The sequence below is a fragment of the Somniosus microcephalus genome, chromosome 3 (genome assembly GCF_052327205.1).
Source record: "Somniosus microcephalus isolate GS21.2 chromosome 3, FLI_Smic_1.0, whole genome shotgun sequence".
Lineage (NCBI taxonomy): Eukaryota > Metazoa > Chordata > Chondrichthyes > Squaliformes > Somniosidae > Somniosus > Somniosus microcephalus.
The window spans coordinates 357665029-357684345 of NC_140989.1; the positions used below are offsets into that span (position 1 = coordinate 357665029).

At 46.9% G+C, this 19317-nt stretch overlaps 1 protein-coding gene across 1 annotated transcript in view; it reads right to left on the reverse strand.

The window, feature by feature from the left end:
- LOC147122380 (vitellogenin-like) overlaps positions 1-19317 on the reverse strand; it is a 140818-nt gene that overhangs the window by 61931 nt on the left and 59570 nt on the right. The window contains exons 14-18 of the mRNA XM_085978276.1: positions 16583-16707; positions 15346-15447; positions 10611-10730; positions 7750-7939; positions 4284-4374 (exon numbers count right to left, since the gene is read on the reverse strand). Of these exons, the coding sequence (XP_085834402.1) occupies positions 4284-4374; positions 7750-7939; positions 10611-10730; positions 15346-15447; positions 16583-16707 (628 nt within the window). The remainder of the gene's footprint in view (positions 1-4283; positions 4375-7749; positions 7940-10610; positions 10731-15345; positions 15448-16582; positions 16708-19317) is intronic.

The following is a 19317-nucleotide window of genomic DNA, read 5'->3' on the forward strand; positions in this document are numbered from 1 at the left end:
AGATGCCATTTTTGACAGTTAAATCACACCCAGGGATGCCAAAGAGTGGCAGTATCTCTACGTTCGACAATGAAGTCGAAGATTGGGTGACATATGTGGAACGCATTGAGGTGTACTGCCAGGCGAATGAAGTGCCAGATGCTAGGAAAGCACTGGTTTTGTTAAAATCCATGGGTGCAAAAAATTATGGCTTACTGCGAAACCTAATAACCCCAGAGAAGCCCATGAATAAGAATTTCGAAAGCATAGTAGAAATCCTACAGGACCACTTAAACCCCACACCGCTGCTGATAGCAGAAAGATTTAAGTTCCACAAAAGGAACCAGCATAAAGACGAAAGTAATGCTGAGTAGTTAATGGAACTGCGCAAGCAATCGAAACACTGCCAGTTTGGAGTGGGACTAGCAGATACGTTAAGGGACAAGTTTGTGTGTGGGCTTCCAAACAAAGGAACCCAGAAACGGCTTCTATCAGAAAAGGATCTTACGCTGGACAAGGCTTTCAGCATGGCAGTATCACACGAAGCAACCGCAAGGGGCGCTGCAGAGATACAACGGAGGCCGCAAGAATATGGCACCAATGAAATGTCATATGGAGCAGGGAAGTGCTATCGCTGCGGCAGAACAACACACGACCAGAAGGATTGTTGGTTCAAGGACCAAGTGTGCAGACAGTGTGGAAAAGCAGGACACATAGCAAGAGTCTGCAGGTCAGGGAAGAAAACCAACAGCAAGAAATCTCCACAGGAGGAGTACAAAAAGGTACATAAGGTGATGGACAGTAGTTCAGATGAACAGAAAAGTGATACAGACTCCGGAAGCAAGAAGCTGGGTTGTCTGAAACTACATAAGGTAACCAAAATGGAGGATCACCAGACAATCTGGGTCACACTCAAGATAGACGGAGTCCAAGTGAAAATGGAATTGGACACAGGATCAGCCCTAACAGTCATAAACCAAAGGGACTACAAGCGGCTATTTTCACATATACCCTTGAAAGCTACAGAGATTGTCTTGAAGACGTACACGGGGCAAAAAGTCTACCCCAAATGAAAAATAAGGGTGAAAGTGATATACAAAGGCCAGGAAATACCTAAAATGGACCTATACGTATTGCCAGAGGGAGGACCACCACTACTAGGATGTGAATGGATCCGGAAGATACAATTAGACTGGCATTCCATACAGGCACTGAAGGTTGAGGCCAAAAAGGATGACGACGTCACACCTGGACGACTCAAAAATGCTAACTGATGCACAAGAAGTGTTCCAGGAGGGACTCGGAACACTAAAAGGCATAACAGCAACGATTAAAATAGAGGAAAATGCAAGCCCAAAGTTTCTTAAGGCCAGACCAGTGCCTTATGCGATCTGACCAGCCGTCGAAGCAGAGCTGGAAGGGTTGGAACATTCAGGAGTACTGTCCAAAGTAGACTGGAGCGAGTGGGCTACACCCATCGTTCCTGTAATGAAGAGGTCGTTGAGTAATACGCCTGGGGAACCAAAGAAGGTCCGCATCTGTGGGGATTTAAAGGTGACAGTGAACCCAGTCCTGCACACGGTACAATATCCGCTTCCACGGATTGAGGATATTTTCGCCTCGCTATCTGGAGGTAAACGCTTCAACAAAATTGATCTAGCCCAGGCATACTTGCAAATGGAGGTAGAAGAAGCCTCGAAACAATACCTCACGATCAACACTCATAAAGGTCTCTACCAATACAACCGGCTGGTGTTCGGGGTAGCATCGGCTCCGGCTATTTGGCAAAGGGCGATGGATCAAGTCCTGCAAGGGATTCCAGGGACCCAATGTTATTTGGACGACATCCTGGTCACGGGCGAAAATGACAGTGATCACCTCGCCAACTTGGAGAAGGTGCTCACTAGATTAAAGGAATATGGGCTACGAGCTAATCGCCACAAGTGCGAGTTTTTCCAGAAGCAGATCTCGTATTGTGGCCACGTTATTGATGAAGAGGTGTTACATAAGTCCCCTGAAAAGATTGAGGCAGTAGTCAAGGCTCCAGCACCGGAAAATGTATCACAACTGAGGTCGTTCCTCGGGCTGGTGAACTACTACCATAAGTTCTTACCAAATTTGTCTACAGTATTACACCCACTGAACACCCTACTGCAAACGGGGGTACCATGGAAGTGGAATGACGAATGTAAACGAGGTTTCCAGAAGTGCAAAGAATTGATCACATCAAAAGAGGTGTTGGCCCATTTCAACCCAGCACTACCAATTCGTTTGGCATGTGATGCATCACCCTATGGTATTGGAGCGTTGCTGTCGCACAAATTCCCAGACGGGTTGGAGAGGCCAGTAGCCTTTGCGTCTCGGTCACTAACCTCAGCCGAGCGCAACTACGCCCAGATTGACAGGGAGGCCCTCAGCCTAGTATGGGGAGTAAAAAAATTCAACCACTATCTGCATGGGCAGAAGTTCACCTTGCTGACTGACCACCAACCACTTGTCTCCATCTTTAATCCAAAGAAGGGCGTTTCGGTGATGACTGCACAACGGTTACAAAGATGGTCCCTTTTTCTAGGGGCGAACCAATATGAAATAGAATATAAAGGCACGAAACAGCATGGAAACGCTGATGGGCTATCACGCCTGCCACTGCCTACTGTGGAGGAAGCACCAGCAGTGGACCTTATCGAGATATTTTGTTCGTCAATAATTGAACGATTGCCAGTAACTAACGCGGATATAGAGAAGGAGACCCGCAATGATCTGACACTGTCTCCGGTATATGATTTGACGGTGAGGGGATGGCCAACACATGGCGACTCACTGTTGCCAGCATTCTCACCCAGAAGAGAACAGCTGTCAGTATGCCAGGGGACAGTGATGTGTGGATCCCGAGTGGTAATTCCACCCAAGTTAAGGGAGAGAATGCTAAATGAGCTTCACGAAGGTCATCTGGGAGGGGTGAAAATGAAAAGCCTTGCTAGTGCTTATGTGTGGTGGTCGGGGATCGATCAACAAATCGAGGACCTAACCAAGAGCTGCTCAGGATGCCAGAAGGTCCAAAATGCACCACCACATGCCCCTCTACACCCATGGGAGTGGCCCTCCTCTCCATGGCAACGGGTGCATATTGATTTTGCTGGTCCATTTATGGACTCAATGTTCTTAATAGCAGTAGATGCTCACTCGAAATGGCCTGAGGTGATCAAAATGTCCTCAACCACTACAGAGAAAACGATTGCAGTCCTACGGACCATATTTGCCAGGAACGGCTTGCCAGAGCAGATTTGCTCTGATAATGGACCACAGTTTGTGTCCGAAGAGTTTCGAAAATTTTTGAAAAGGAATGGGGTAAGGCATTACACATCCGCCCCATATCATCCAGCCACAAATGGATTGGCTGAGAGGTTCGTACAAACCTTTAAAAAGGCAATAAACGCCGTGTGCGATGATGAAATTCCACTACAGCATAAGGTGGACAATTTCCTGTTAGCCTACAGAAATGCGACACATGCAGTTACCAACCAGACCCCGGCCATGATGTTTTTTAACCGAAGGTTGCGATCTCGTCTGGATTTGCTCAGGCCAAATGTGCGAAGAAATGTTGAGGATAAACAATTCCAGCACATCAATGAGAAGCCGACAAGAAGCTTCAATGTAGGACAACCAGTCTTGGCCCGTGACTACCGAACAGAGAAATGGCAACCCGGAACGCTATGCACACGGCAGGGGCCATTAATGTACACAGTGGATGTCGGGGAGAACATTGTGAGACGCCACCTCGACCAGATCTTAGCGTCACAGGAACGAGTCAACCCCATGTCTCGCGTACCTGGGGATGAACCCGACATACCGGTAGCATCTACCTCAGAAACAGTAGCAGTGGAAACTGATGAATTAACCGACGAAAGGGGGCCAGAATCCCCTCCGCACCAAGAACAAGAACCTCAGGAAAGGCGCTATCCAGAAAGGATCAGGAAGCCGCCCCAAAGACTGAATCTATAAATGGACTATTTCTGTTTAATGTGCATGTTAAAGTGTTAATTGTTATTTGAATATTATGGGTACTGCTAATGTAAAAGGGGAGGAATTGTAGCGTATGTACCTTTAAGAGAGAACTACTTTTACAGCTCCTATATACTGTAGTACCGGCGGTGACCACACCTGTATATAAGCTTTGAGCATGCCTCTGTACTGCAGTCTTGAGACTACCCTACTCCAGTAAACACCTGTGGATTGTTAAGTTACAGCCTTCGTGTAGTTATTGGGATACATCATACCCTAAGAATCACGGATCTAATAAATACCTTGCAGTGAGCTGAGCATCAATCAGAATGCTGGTATTCAGGAGTTGAGCCATGCTAAAATTGGAAGGGATTGGAGTCAACTTCACTTTGGCTGTTGGAAGAGTTCAATAAGAAAAGAAAATAGTTATTTAGTTCAATAAAACAGAAAATGCTGGAAATACTCAGCCGGTCAGGCAGCATCTGTGGAGAGAGAAACAGAGTTAACATTTCAGGTCGATGACCCTTCGTCAGAACTGGAAAAAGCTGGAGATGGAACAGGTTTTAAGCAAGTGCAGGGGCAGGGAAAGGGGGGAGGGGAGGAAAGAACAAAAGGGAAGGTCTGTGATAGGATGGAAGGCAGGAGAGATTAAGAGACATTAAGAGATGGTGCAAGGCGAAAGGAGATGGTAATGGGGCAAGTTAAGAAACAAAAGATGGCTCTAGATGAAGTGTAAATGGCAGAATGAAAGACAGCTGCCTTGTGGGAGAGAGAAAAAAAAATAAAGTAAATGGAAAAAAAATAATAGGGGCAGAGGTTATTGTCTGAAATTGTTGAACTCTATGTTGAGTCCAGAAGGCTGTAAATGCCTAATCGAAAGATGAGGTGCTGTTCCTCGAGCTTACGTTGAGCTTACAGTGTAAGAGGCCGACAACAGAGAGGTCAGAGTGGGAGTGGAATGGAGAATTAAAGTGACAGGCGACCAGAAGCTCGGGGTCACCCTTACGGACTGAACGGATGTTTTCCGCAAAGCGGAGACGCCCTCCACCACTTTAACAGTTTCCAGTTTCCTGGCCCCAACCGTCTCCTTTTCACTCTGAACGTCCAATCCCTCTACACCTCCATCCCCCACCAGGACGGCCTGAGGGCGCTCTGCTTCTTCCTTGAACAGAGGCCCAACCAGTCCCCATCCACCACCACCCTCCTCCACCTGGCTGAACTTGTTCTCACATTGAACAACTTCTCCTTTGACTCCACTGACTTCCTCCAAATGAAAGGTGTTGCTATGGGAACCCGCATGGGTCCCAGCTATGCCTGCCTTTTTCTGGGATATGTGGAATATTCTTTGTTCCAGTCCTACTCAGGACCCATCCCTCACCTCTTTTTCTGGTACATTGATGAATGCATCGGTGCTGTTTCCTGCTCTCACCCTGAACTAGAAAATTTAATTCACTTTGCTTCCAATTTCCACCCTTCCCTCACCTTCACATGGTCCATCTCCGATTTTTCCCTTCCCTTCCTCAACTTCTCTGTCTCCATCTCTGGGGATAGGCTATTGACATTCAGTACAATCCCACTGACTCCCACAGCTACCTGGACTACACTTCCTCCCACCCCGCTTCCTGTAAGGACTCAGGGGGTTGGGAACCTGTGCAGGGAGACAGAGGAAAGGGAAGCAAGGATAGAAGCAAAAGACAGGAAGGTGAAAAGCAAAAGTGGCAGTCAGAGAAATCAAGGGTGTAAATCAAACATGGCCACAGTAAATAAAAATTCTAAAAGGTCTAAGAGTGTTAAACAAACACGCCTGAAGGATTTGTGCCTTAATGCGAGGAGCATTCATAATAAGTTGGATGAATTAGCTGCACAAATAGATGTAAACGGATATGATATAATTGGGAGTACGGAGATATGGCTCCAGGGTGACCAAGGCTGGGAATTCAACATCCAGGGGTATTCAATATTCAGGAAAGACAGGCAAAAAGGAAAAGGAGGTGGGGTAGCATTGCTGGTTAAAGAGGAGATTAACACAATAGTAAGGAAGGATATTAGCTCTGATGATGTGGAATCTGTATGGGTAGAGCTGAGAAATACCAAGGGGCAGAAAACGTTAGTGGGTGTTGTATACAGACACCCAAAGAGTAATGCTGAGGTTGGGGATGGCATTAAACGCGAAATTAGAGACGCGTGCAATAAGGGCATAGCAGTTATGGGTGACTTTAATCTACATACAGATAGGGCTAAACAAATTAGTAACAATACTTTGGAGGAGGAATTCCTGGAGTGTATACGGGATGGTTTCCTGGACCAATATGTTGAGGAACCAACGAGAGATCAGGCCATCTTAGACTGGGTATTATGTAATGAGAAAGGAATAATTAGCAATCCTGTTGTGCGAAGCCCCTTGGGTCGGAGCAATCATAATATGATAGAATTCTTCATTAAGATGGAGAGTGAAGTAGTTGACTCAGAGACTAGGGTCCTGAATTTAAATAAAGGAAAGTACGATGGTATGAGGCGTGATTTCGGTAGGATGGATTGGGGAACGTTACTTAAAGGGTTGATGGTGGATAGGCAATGGCAAACATTTAAAGATCCCATGGATGAACTACAGAATTTGTTCATCCCTGTTTGGCATAAAAATAAAACAAAAAAGGTGACTCAACCGTGGCTAACAAGGGAAATTAGGGATACCATAAGATCCAAGGAGAGGACATATAATTTGGCCAGAAAAAGCAAAAAACCTGAGGATTGGGAGCAGTTTAGGATTCAACAAAGGAGGACAAATGGATTAATTAAGAGGGGGGAAATAGAGCATGAGAGTAAACTTTCAGGGAGCATAAAAACTGACTGTAAAAGCTTCTATAGATATGTGAAGAGAAAAAGATTGGTGAAGTCAAGCGCAGGTCCCTTGCAGTCAGAATCAGGGGAATTTACAATGGGGAACAAAGAAGTGACAGACCAATTAAATACATACTTTGGTTCTGTCTTCAAAAAGGAGGACACAAATAACCTCCCAGAGATGTCAGGGAACATAGGGTCTAATGAGAGGGAGGAACTGAATGAAATCAGTATTTGTAGGGAAATGGTGTCAGTGAAATTGACGGGATTGAAGGCCGGAAAATCCCCAGGGCCTGATAATCTACATCCTAGGGTACTTAAAGAAGTGGCCCTAGAAATAGTAGATGCATTGCTGGTCATCTTTCAAAATTCTATAGACTCTGGAACAGTTCCCATGGATTGGAGGGTAGCTAATGTCACTCCACCAATCAAAAAAGGTGGTAGAGAGAAAACAGGGAATTATAGACCGGTAAGCCTGACATCAGTAGTGGGGAAAATGCTAGAGTCCAGTATAAAAGATTTAATAGCAGAGCACTTGGAAAACAGTGACAGGATCGGAGAAAATCAACATGCATTTACAACAGGTAAATCGTGCTTGACTAATCTACTGGAATTTTTTTGAGGATGTAACTGGTAGAATAGATAAGGGAGAACCAGTGGATGTGGTGTATTTGGACTTTCAGAAGGCTTTCGATAAGGTCCCGTATAAGAGATTAGCGTGTAAAGTTAAAGCACATGGGATTGGGGGTAAGGTACTGACTTGGATAGAGAACTGGTTGGCAGACAGGAAGCAAAGAGTTGGAATAAACGGTTCTTTCTCCGAGTGGAAGGCAGTGACTAGTGGGGTACCGCAGGGATTGGTGCTAGGACCCCAGCTATTCACAATGTATATTAATGATCTAGACGAGGGAACTAGATGTAAATCCTTACCCTGTGCTGTAACTGCTGAAACGACAGTGTAGTAAAACGCCAGCTCAGTCGGCAGGCCAAGTGATGTTGGCACAATGTGCCGAATCTCGGTTGCCAGCAAGGGTTTGGTCCATTGTGCTGTGATTCCACGCTGTAGCAGGTTTATCAATTTCTTTATTATGCCGTCCTTTCGTGCTTGGTTGTTCATTAGCTAGGCAAAAAAAAGAGAAACAAATGCAAATAAGTAAGAGTGCAAGGCCCTGACTTTGCTCAGGAATTCCACCGATCTCCTGTTATAACTGACGACAGTCCGGCAAAACCCACTGGACATTAAGAACATAGGAGCAGGAGTAGGCCATACAGCCCCTCGAGCCTGCTCCGCCATTCAATAAGACCATGGCTGATCTTCGACTTCAGCACCAGTTGCCCGCCCTAGAGACCCAGCAGCACCAACTCTGGGTATTTGGCCTTGTGAGGGGTGGAATCTCCATCCACTCATTACATGATCAATGATGTCAGGTGGTGGGGACTCCCTACCGTGGGAAGTCCTGCTTCCTGGCTCAGTTGTGCCCGGAAACCAATAGACCGAGTGAGATGATGTAGGATAGAGTGTCCCTGTAGGATTTAGTAAACATTGTTAAGATTTTGTAACCATTATTAAATAACTATAATATGTGAAATTGTATGTTAAAAACCTAAAAAGCCTGTATAAAATGGCGAATGGCTAAGAAGTAAAGCATGATGGTAAAACCTAATGGCCTAGAAATTCAGTATAGCCACTTTTGGGGCGGTAAAGTCGGGCGGCCGCTAAAGTTTGCGCCCGGCGCAAAGTTGAGCCCCCTTCGCCGATATTCAGTTGCATCGCCCTAAGAGGTTGCTGCTGCGCTAAAACAGGCGATGCACGACTATCATTAGGCACTAAGCCGGCAGCCCGGGGCGCTAACACCGGAAGTTGGGTGCAGGGCAGGTGCGGTGAGCTGCTGATTGCCGGCACCAGTGAGCTCTTAAAGGGGGAGGATAGCAAAATACTGCAGATGTTGGAAATCCGAAATAACAACAGAAAATGCTGGAAAAACTCAGCAAGTCAGGCAACATCCGTGGAGAGAAATTTGAGTTGACGTTTCGGGTTTGAAGAAGGGTCAAACCCGAAACGTCAACTCAAATTTCTCTCCACGGATGTTGCCTGACTTGCTGAGTTTTTCCAGCATTTTCTGTTGTTATTTCTTAAAGGGGGAGGGTGGTTTGGTTTTTTTGAAAGGCCGAGACTAGTGTATTTGTGTTTTTGGGGAGGTCTTCTCTCCATCGGTTTGTTATGTGGTACCGGTCACCTCCACCACCTCCACCACCACCTCCACCACCTCCTCCTCCTCCTCCTCCTCCTCCTCCCAAAGAAGGAGTGTTGCAAAACGGCTGCCTAGTGCCCTTTAATTTGCGCTCCCCGCAGCCCGCCTCGGCTGTGTACCATTCCACTTCACAGTCGTTCGGGCCGCCAGGCGCACAATGGGGCGGCGCGAGTGAAGTTCCGGGCGCACAAAGGGCGTTGCACGACGAAATGACGTCATGATCTGCGCGCGCATATGAGCGCGCGCAATGACTTTGCGCCGGCGCTAAATGTCTACTGAAGTTGGGGCGATGCGCAGATCGCGCTGCGCCCGGGCGCTAAGCGCCTAGCGCTCGACATCTACTCCTCCTAAGGCGCTAACGGCTGGTGCAGCCAACTGAATTTCTAGGCCAATATCCCTTATCGCTGAAGTTTCAGACCAGGCTAGATAATGGGCTATGGGAAAGGCTAAAGACCTCTGTCATAATTCATGGGAATGTAAAAGTTTTCAGAGAAAAGTTCACAGCAGAAAACGGGAGGAAATCATAGACCGTACTTGTGAAGGTCAGAATGGTGAGATCGCCTAAGCAGCTGCAAGTTGCTATGTATTTTTGAAAGGGAAAAAAAGGTATAAAGCAACAGCTATTGAACACTGAAAGCAGTGCGAAACCAGAGGATGAGAAGCTTCAGTCAACAGAACACAGCAAGAGAATAAAGAGACCGTACCACAGTCACTTGGAAGGAACGCCGGAGTTCAACAAATGGATTGTGACTATCATCTTGTTAAGTGTTACTTTCTCTGTACTGGATGTTTAATGCTAAGTAAACCTGTTTTACTTATACACAATATACCTGTACCCAGAGTGGTTTGTGTAGTCACGGATAAATTATTATAAAGAGCTTTTGAAAGCTACAATGAGATGTATTTGCCTCAAGATGGGTGCAATTGGGCCCATGGGGAATGGATGGGGGTGGGGGAGGGAGTCCTAGCGTGGGTAAGCAGCCGGAAGAAACTTTGAGATCAGGCCCCCCACACAGCGGCTGTGTGGGGCATTGTGGAGCTTTGGCGGCAGGTTAGGGCCCCAAAGATGGGAGTTGCCAGTATTTGCAGCCACATGGGGTGTAGTGGACGCTGGAGATGAACCCATAGTGATGTGGGTGTCCAATGGCCCTATGTAAATGAGGTGCCTTCCCATTGACTCTGCAAAGTCCATTCTTGTTTTTATGGTCATCCAAAACCTATATAGAGGTTTACAGCACAGAAGAAGGCCATTTATCCCATCGTGCCTGTAACAGCTTTTTATTGGAGCAATCCAGAACTAATTCCACTCCCCTACTCTCTCCTCATAGCTTTGTAGCTTCTTCTGCTTCATATGTTTAAATTGATGATCCCTTGTCACTGCCTCCCCAACCAAAGGAAATAATCTTTCTCTATTCACTCTATTTTGAAGACCTCCAATAAATCTTCTCTTAGCCTTCTCTGTTCCAATGAAAACAATCCCAGTATCTCAAGTTCTCTTCTCATCCCTGGTACCATCCATTCAAATGGCATAGTCCATACCTTCACAGCCTCTTGAATATCATTCTGGGTCACTTCGAGAAAAGCAAGTTCTTGACCAAACAGCTTGATGTAGGCCACCGCCAAGGGCTTAATTGTGGGCATTGGTTTCCATTCAGACACCTAGAGGGCAACAAAGATCAGAAGAAAAAACAATCTACAAATGCTGTAAATCTGAAACAAAAACCGAGAATGGCAGAGATGCTCAGCTTCCAAAGAGAAATGAAAGGTTAATGTTTCAGGTGGAACTTTAAGGAAGGGTTTACCACCTGAGATGTTGACTTGTCTTTTCTCTGCACACTGCCTCCACCACCGGCGCACTGTGGCTGCAGTGTGTACTATCCACAGGATGCATTGCAGCAACTCACCAAGGCTTCTTCGACAGCACTTCCCAAACCCGCGACCTCTACCACCTAGAAGGATACGGGCAGCAGGCGCATGGGAATACCACCACCTCCAAGTTACCCTTCAAGTCACACACCATCCCGACTTGGACATATATCACCGTTCCATCATCGTCGCTGGGTCAAAATCCTGGAATTTCCTGCCTAACAGCACTCTGGGAGTACCTTCACCACACGGACTGCAGCGGTTCAAGAAGAAGACCCAGCACCACCTTCTCTAGGGCGAAAATAGGAATGGACAATAAACGCTGGCCTTGCTAGGGATGCCCGTATCATGAGAATCAATAAACAAATAGATACTGATGGAGAAGCCATATATTTCCACCATTTTATGTTATAATTTCAAAGAAAGCACAGGTTGGAGAATCGCGTTACAGTGGTGTAGCCTCTACAGTTGACAGCTGCTCCCTTTGAATCAGCTCCGTGCTGGGAGCTCGGGTTTGGAGAATTTACCCTCCAACATACAGTGAAGTCCACAGCCATTAGGGAACAACCAGCTGTTCTTTATTTGAGCTGGTCAATGACTCTGATTTTCCCTTCAGCTGCTGGTATAGACTGGGGACAGTCCGGGCATTATGTGGGTACATTTATGCAGCGAGTCAAACTTAATAGATATTTTTATATCTATGGAGCAGGAACACTAGTTCAGTGGGCAGTGCTGAGACTCAAACCTCTAATAATAACAGGCAAAGGGGACCTATCACTTGCTTGTACAAAAAATTCCTTCTTAGGATGAGGACGTTGCTGGCAAGGCCGACATTTATTGCCCATCCCTAGTGGTCCTGAGAAGGTGATGGTGGGCTTTCTTCTTGAACCACAGCAGTCCGTATTCTTTTTCGCAGTTTTGATATGACTGAGTGGCTTACTAGGTCACAATTGTAATGTATGTACCTTTAAGGGGAGAACTACTTTTTACAGCTCCTGTATACTGTAGTACCGGCAGTGACCACACCTGTATATAAACCCTGAGTAGGGATATGTAAAGTTAGTTCTAGAGTAACCCTCATTCAGTAAACATCTGTTGATCGTTCCCTGCAGTCTGTTGTCTGATTATTGAAGGACACAACATCAAGATACACGGATCTAACATTGGCGACGAGCAGATTCAAACCTACCTGCAACTCTGCATCACCTCCCAGGGATTCGCTCCTGGAGAACAGTGGAAGAAGGCTGAGTCCAGAAGCACGGGCGTCGACCACGGGAAACCCCCCAGTCATCCAGCGGAGATTTGAGCATCGCAGGGGAGGCTGTCGAGAGCCAGGCTTGGCTTTCCAGTCATGGTGGTCCAGCGAAACGGGCTGGCAACAGGCACTGCGCAGACCCTTCCCGGACAGCGGCGGCTACAGCCGACCGACGGCACAGAAAAAGGCCGAGCAGCGTCGACGGGAGAGAGAGAGAGGGTAGAGCGCACAGGGCGCAGCCGGTGTTCAGGACCGAGTGGCGTCAACGGGGGAGAGAGGCGAGAGAGAGCAGAGCACAGCCGGTGTTCAAGGGCCGAGCAGCGTCAACGGGGGAGAGAGGCGCGCAGGAAAATGCACAGAGCGCAGCCGGTGTTCAAGGGCCGAGCAGCGTCAGCGGGGAAGAAAGGAAAGCGCGGGGACGCCATTTTAAGCCGCAGCGGGGAAGAAAGGAAAGCGCGGGAGATGCCATTTTAAGCCAGTCTAACCACACCCAAAAATGCCGAAGAGTGGCAGTATCACAGCGTTCGACAATGAAGTCGAAGATTGGACGACATATGTCGAACGCATAGAAGTATACTGCAGGGCGAATGAAGCGCCAGATGACAAGAAAGCGCTGGTATTGTTGAATTCAATGGGTGCAAAAACATATGGCTTACTACAAAACCTAGTAACCCCAGAGAAGCCAGTAGAAAAGGATTTTGAAAACATAGTGTCAATCCTACAGGACCACTTAAACCCCACCCCGCTGCTGATAGCAGAAAGATTTAAGTTTCACAAAAGGAACCAGCATAAAGATGAAAGTAATGCTGAGTATTTAACGGAACTGCGCAAGCTATCGAAACACTGCCAGTTTGGAATGGGACTAGCAGAGACTTTAAGGGACAAGTTTGTGTGTGGGCTTCAAAGTGAAGGAACCCAGAAACGGCTTCTATCAGAAAAGGATCTTACGCTGGACAAGGCTTTCAGCATTGCAGTATCACATGAAGCAGCAGCACGGGGCGCGGCAGAGATACAACGGAGGCCGCAAGAATATGGCACAAATGAAATGTCATACGGAACAGTGAAGTGCTATCGCTGCGGCAGAACAACACACGACCATAAGGATTGCTGGTTCAAGGACAAAGTGTGCAGACAGTGTGGAAAAGTAGGACACATAGCAAGAGTCTGCAGGTCGGGAAAGAAAACCAGCAGCAAGAAATCTCCACAGGAGAAGTACAAGAAGGTACATAAGGTGATGGAGAGTAGTTCAGACGAACAGAAAAGTGATACAAACTCCGGGAGCAAGGAGCTGGGTTGTCTGAAACTACATAATGTGATCAAAAAGGAGGATTACCAAACTATCTGGGTCACGCTCAAGATAGCAGGAGTCCAAGTGAAAATGGAATTGGACACAGGATCAGCCCTAACAGTCATAAACCGAAGGTTGAGATCTCGTCTGGATTTGCTCAGACCAAATGTACGAAGAGATGTTGAGAATAAGCAATTCCAGCACATCAATGAGAAGCCGACAAGGAGCTTCAATGTAGGGCAACCAGTCTTGGCCCGCGACTACCGAACAGAGAAATGGCAACCAGGAACGACATGCACATGGCAGGGGCCACTAAGGTACACAGTGGATGTTGGGGAGAACATTGTGAGACGCCATGCTGACCAGATCCTAGAGTCACAGGAATGAGTCAACCCCATGTCTCGCCCATACGTACCTGGTGATGAACCCGACGTACAGGTAGCATCTACCCCAGAAACAGTAGCATCGGAAGCGGGTGAACCAACCGACTACAGGGGGCCAGAATCGCCTCTGCACCAAGAGCAAGACACTCGGGAAAGGCGCTATCCAGAAAGGATCAGGAAGCCTCCCCAAAGACTGAATTTATAAATAGTCTATTTTCAGCTAATGTTGCATGTTAAAAGTGTTAATTGTAATTAGTTTGATATTTAATTGTTAAATGAGTGTTATGGTACTGTTAATCTAAAAGGGGAGGAATTGTAATGTATGTACAGGAAACTTTGTGCTATCCGGCACCCATGGGACTGAGCTGCTGCCGTTGCCTAAAAAGTGCCGTACTCTCCAGAGTTAATGTTGAGAGATACGGAGATTCTTATCTCCGTATTTAACAACAAACACTGTTGCTTAGCAACAGCTTCTAAACACTCGGGTGTGGCCCTAAAGCTCTGTAGCTGAAGCTGTTGCTATAGCTACAGACCTTGCACAGCTTGACTGTTCAAACAAAGCAAAAAAAAACCCAAAAAGAATAAAAAACGGCTGCTGATTTTTGCCGGTGGCTCCAGATTGCCGGATAGCTCACCTGCGGATAGCACAAAGTTTCCTGTACCTTTAAGGGGAGAACTACTTTTTACAGCTCCTGTATACTGTAGTACCGGCAGTGACCACACCTGTATATAAACCCTGAGTAGGGATCTGTAAAATTAGTTCTAGAGTAACCCTCATTCAGTAAACACCTGTTGATCGTTCCCTGCAGTCTCTTGTCTAATTATTGAAGGACACAACATCAAGATACATGGATCTAACAACATCAAAGGGCATTTAAGAGTCACGCACGTTGGTGAGGGACTGGAGTCACGTAGAGCCAGACTGCGTAAGAACGGTTTCCTTCCCTAAAGGAACCAATTGGGTTGTCCCGACAATCCAATAGGTTCATGGTCGCTTATTATTTCCACATTAAAAAAAACTGAATTAAAATTCCCAAACGGCCATGGCGGGATTTGAACTAATATTCTCTGTATTATTAGTCCAGGCCTCTGGATTAAGAGTCCAGTAACATAATTACTACCCGACCATACCCTTGCCTACAAATTATGAAGCATATTAAATTATTGTCATGTAATCACCCTATCCCTTAGTGTGTAAGTGCAGCATGAGCAACACAAATGGGGGTCCCTGTTGTTGATCATTAACTGGTGTCCCTTTCTAGAAAGTGTATGTGTGTGGTCTTTGAGTGAGGACAGGATTGTGCTTGGTTGCGATGCCCCTTTTTGGTTGGTAAGCCTGTCCAACCTCACTGTCATAAGTCACACCTGAACAATGGAGACTTGGGTGAGGTAATGGAGGGTGGCCACCACCTGAGGGAGATACGCGGGCAACAGACATCAGGACAGGAGGGAAGAAAAAGGAGGGAAAGGCATTGTCTTTACCTTGCCCATAATGTGTTCGGTGCCATTGCTCCTCGGCCCTCTCTTGTAAGGTTGATTGTTTTTCCACAAGGCCAGTTGTAATCCCTCTGCTTGGATACCGATCTTTACAAATCCAAGCACAGGGTTATTATATTTAGAAACCGTAACATTCAACATCAACATCAACAACAACAACTTGTATTTATACAGCACCTTTAATGTAGTAAAACATCCCAAGACGCTGCACAGGAGTATTGGCCCAGAAATTCGGGTCTCCACGGGTGAGTACGGACAGGGTACTCACCCGTAAGCCCAATGGAAGTGTCGGTTTCGTGCATGCACTGTGCATGCGTGGGAAACCGGCACTTCCGTTCCCCTGAAAGAAGGGGTTCAGAGGTCAAACGCGTGCGCAGGAGAGGCAGCGCGTGCGCATCGAACTTAGGTTTTTTTGCAGGTTTTCCCGGGAGGGTAAGTCTCCAGAAGTTAGACATGTAAAAAGCAGTCGCAAGGCCTGCTTTTTACAAGGTAAATGGTGAATTAATTAAAATTAAAACATTTTTTCCACAGGTTTATTATTTTTAAATACTTTAAGGAAAGATAAGTTTATTTTTAGCTCCGTTAGAAAATAAAATTATTTTTTTCAAAAATTTAAATTATTGTTTAAAATAGTTATTTCATGTAATTTATAGTTTATTTTAAAAATGTGATTTAAAAAAAAATTATTTGAAGATTTAGTGATGTTTTGGGGCTTATAGTATTTATAAGTTTGTCAGGTCTTCCTGTCAAGCTTATGAATGAAGCATTCCCTGCTACGATTGGCTCTCCATGGCCCACGTGATCCCAGGGAACGCATCGAACTAACTGTGCCCCTGGGATACGCAAGCACTGCGCGTCGGCAGTTGGAGGAGGCCCAGTATCGCAATTCCACGGGGGCCCACAGCTCAATGGCCGGCGTGCAAGGTAAGTGCAGGTCGGGGGCTTGCACCCGCGGGAAGCCCCCGACCCGAATTTCTGGGCCATTATAAGACAAAAAAATTTGACACCGAGCCACATAAGGATAAATTAGGGCAGGTGACCAAAAGCTTGGTCAAAGAGGTAGGTTTTAAGGAGCGTCTTAAAGGAGGGATGAGAGGTAGTGAGGCGGAGAGGTTTAGGCAGGGAATTCCAGAGCTTAGGGCCTAGGCAACAGAAGGCACGGCCACCAGAAAGATAGAAGCAGACGGCACTCTTGTTTATAGATAATTCGTGGTAGAGTTACCTCCAGAAAATTTGTGGAGACTCCAAGGCCATAAACTTTGAAGTTGGCAATGACTGTAGTCGGCAGAATACCCTCGGACCTCTTTATTAAGTAAAAGTTGGCATCGATCCCAGCCAAAAACTTATCTGTAGGAATAGTTCTCAACACTCATTGTTCTGTTATCAATACAGGTATCACAATAGGCAAATATAATTTTTTTTTATTGCATATGCAGTCCTGTATATTATAACAACTTACATTTCGATAGTGCTCCTCATGCAAAGAAAGAACTTTCAAAGCACCTTAAAAGGTAATGGATAATGAATAGACATTCTTTTAATTTGTTGTTGGGATTTGGGCAGTATTTATTTCTCATTCCTAGTTGCCCCTTGGGGGAATTAAAAGTCAACCATGTAGAGCTGGGCTGGAGTCACGTGTAGACCAGGGGTGATAGGTCCCCTTCCCTGCAGGACATTAATGAACCAGACGGGTGGCTATGTCAATCCAGCAGCTTTCACGTTCATTTTCTGGTGCCAGCCCACAAATTCCCAGATTTATTGAAGCCAGTCTCACAATTTGCCATGCTGGGATTTGAACTTAAGACCTTGGGGTTGCTAGTCCAGAACCACAACTAGGCACCAGTACCCCATTCGAGCAGGAGGGACCGAGTGATGAGGGAAGGATGAAAGAATGGTCAAAGAAGGACAGCTTTAGGAGCCACATAAGGCAGCAGCGAGAGTGGCCCTGGGTGGAGTCTGAGCGCGGAGACGGAGGAGTTAAGGAGCGGGGAGAGAGAGCGGCCCAGACTCACCGGCAACAGCAGCAAGAGAGTCCCTGGGTGGAGACTGAGCACGGAGACCGAGGAGGTAAGGAGCGGGGAGAGAGAGAGTGGCCCAGACTCACCGGCGGCAGCAGCGAGAAGTAAAAAGTAATCGAAGTGTAACATCACCAGAAAGCAGGTAAGTGATTGGTTGGTGAGTATTTCTCTCTTTCTCGCTTTTTTCCAAAGTTAATTTTTGTGGTTTATAGTTTCTAGGGTCTCTGCTGTGTAGCGGGGAGTGCTAGTAAACAAGGGCCCTTGAGTATATCATTTAATTGTAGTGTAATTAGTGATATTGATTTGATTTAATTTAATTTGAATTAATTAAAGGGTAAGTCATGGCAGGATAGCTCGGCCCCGTGGCATGCTCCTCCTGCACTTTGTGGGAAATCAGGGACACTTCCTGTGTCCCTGACGACTATGTGTGCGGGAAGTGTATCCAGCTGCAGCTACTGACAGACCGCATTGTGGCGCTGGAGCTGCGAATGGATACATACTGGAGCATTTGCGATGCTGAGGACATCGTAGATAGCACGTTAAGGAAGTTGGTCACACCGCAGGTAAAGGCTGCACAGACAGGAAGGGAATGGGAGAGCGCCAGGCAGAGTAGTAGGCACAGGCAGGTAGTGCAGGGGTCCCTTGTGGCCATCCCCCTTTCAAACAGATATGCCACTTTGGATATTGTTGAGGGAGATGGCTTATCGGGGGAAGGCAGCAGCAGCCAACTTCCTGGCACCATGGGTAGTCCTGCTGCACAGAACGGGAGGAAAAAGGGCAGGAGAGCTATAGTGATAGGGGATTCAATTGTAAGGGGAATAGATAGGCGTTTCTGCAGTTGCAAACGAGACTCCAGGATGGTATGTTGCCTCCCTGGTGCAAGGGTCAAGGATGTCTTGGGGCGGCTGCAGAGCATTCTGGAGGGGGAAGGTGAACAGCCAGTTGTCGTGGTGCATATAGGTACCAACGATATAGGTAAAAAAACAGGATGAGGTCCTAAAAGCTGAATATAGGGAATTAGGAGGTAAATTTAAAAATAGGACCTCAAAGATAGTAATCTCAGGGTTACTACCAGTGCCACGTGCTAGTCAGAGTAGAAATAGAAGGATATTTCAACTGAATACGTGGCTAGAGGAATGGTGCAAGGGGGAGGGATTCAAATTCCTGGGACATTGGAACCGATTCTGGGGGAGGTGGGACCAGTACAAACTGGACAGTTTGCACCTGGGCGGGACCAGAACCGATGTCCTAGGGGGAGTGTTTGCTAGTGCTGTTGGGGAGGGTTTAAACTAAAATGGCAGGGGGTTGGGAACCTGTTCAGGGAGACAGAGGAAAGGGAAGCAAGGATAGAAACATAAGACAGGAAGGAGTAAAGCAAAAGTGGAAGGCAGAGAAATCAAGGGTGTAAATCAAACAGGGATACAGTAAATAATAATTCTAAAAGGACTAAGGGTGTTAAAAAAAATCAAGCCTGAAGGCTTTGGCCTAGAATATGGGTTGGGGCGCCAAAGTGGCGCAAAAGTCGCCTGAGCGCAAGATTTAGCGCAGCGTTCGAGGCTTTAGCGATCGTCAGATATTCAGTTTCATTGCTCCTCGAGGGACGCGGGGCGAGGCTCGAGGCGCTCCGCGTCCCTCTTAGGGCGCTGAAACTGAATATCGCAGCGCAACGTGCCGCAGCGCCACACGCTGCGGCACGGCACGCTGCGGTACTGCAGGCCTTCCTCCCACTGTTAAGGGGGAGGTGCCTGCAACAGCGTAATCTCCGCTCGCGAGTGCCGGCAAATGAGCCCGGCACCAAGGAGAAGTGCCGGGCTCTCGGGAAACAGTCGACATTGCCGCGGGGGGGTGGTTAGGAGGTCAGGGACGGAGGTGCTGGCAGGCGGCCGCCAAAAAGGCGGCCGCCCCGCACCTCCACCTTAACTTGCGTCACTGCCGGCAC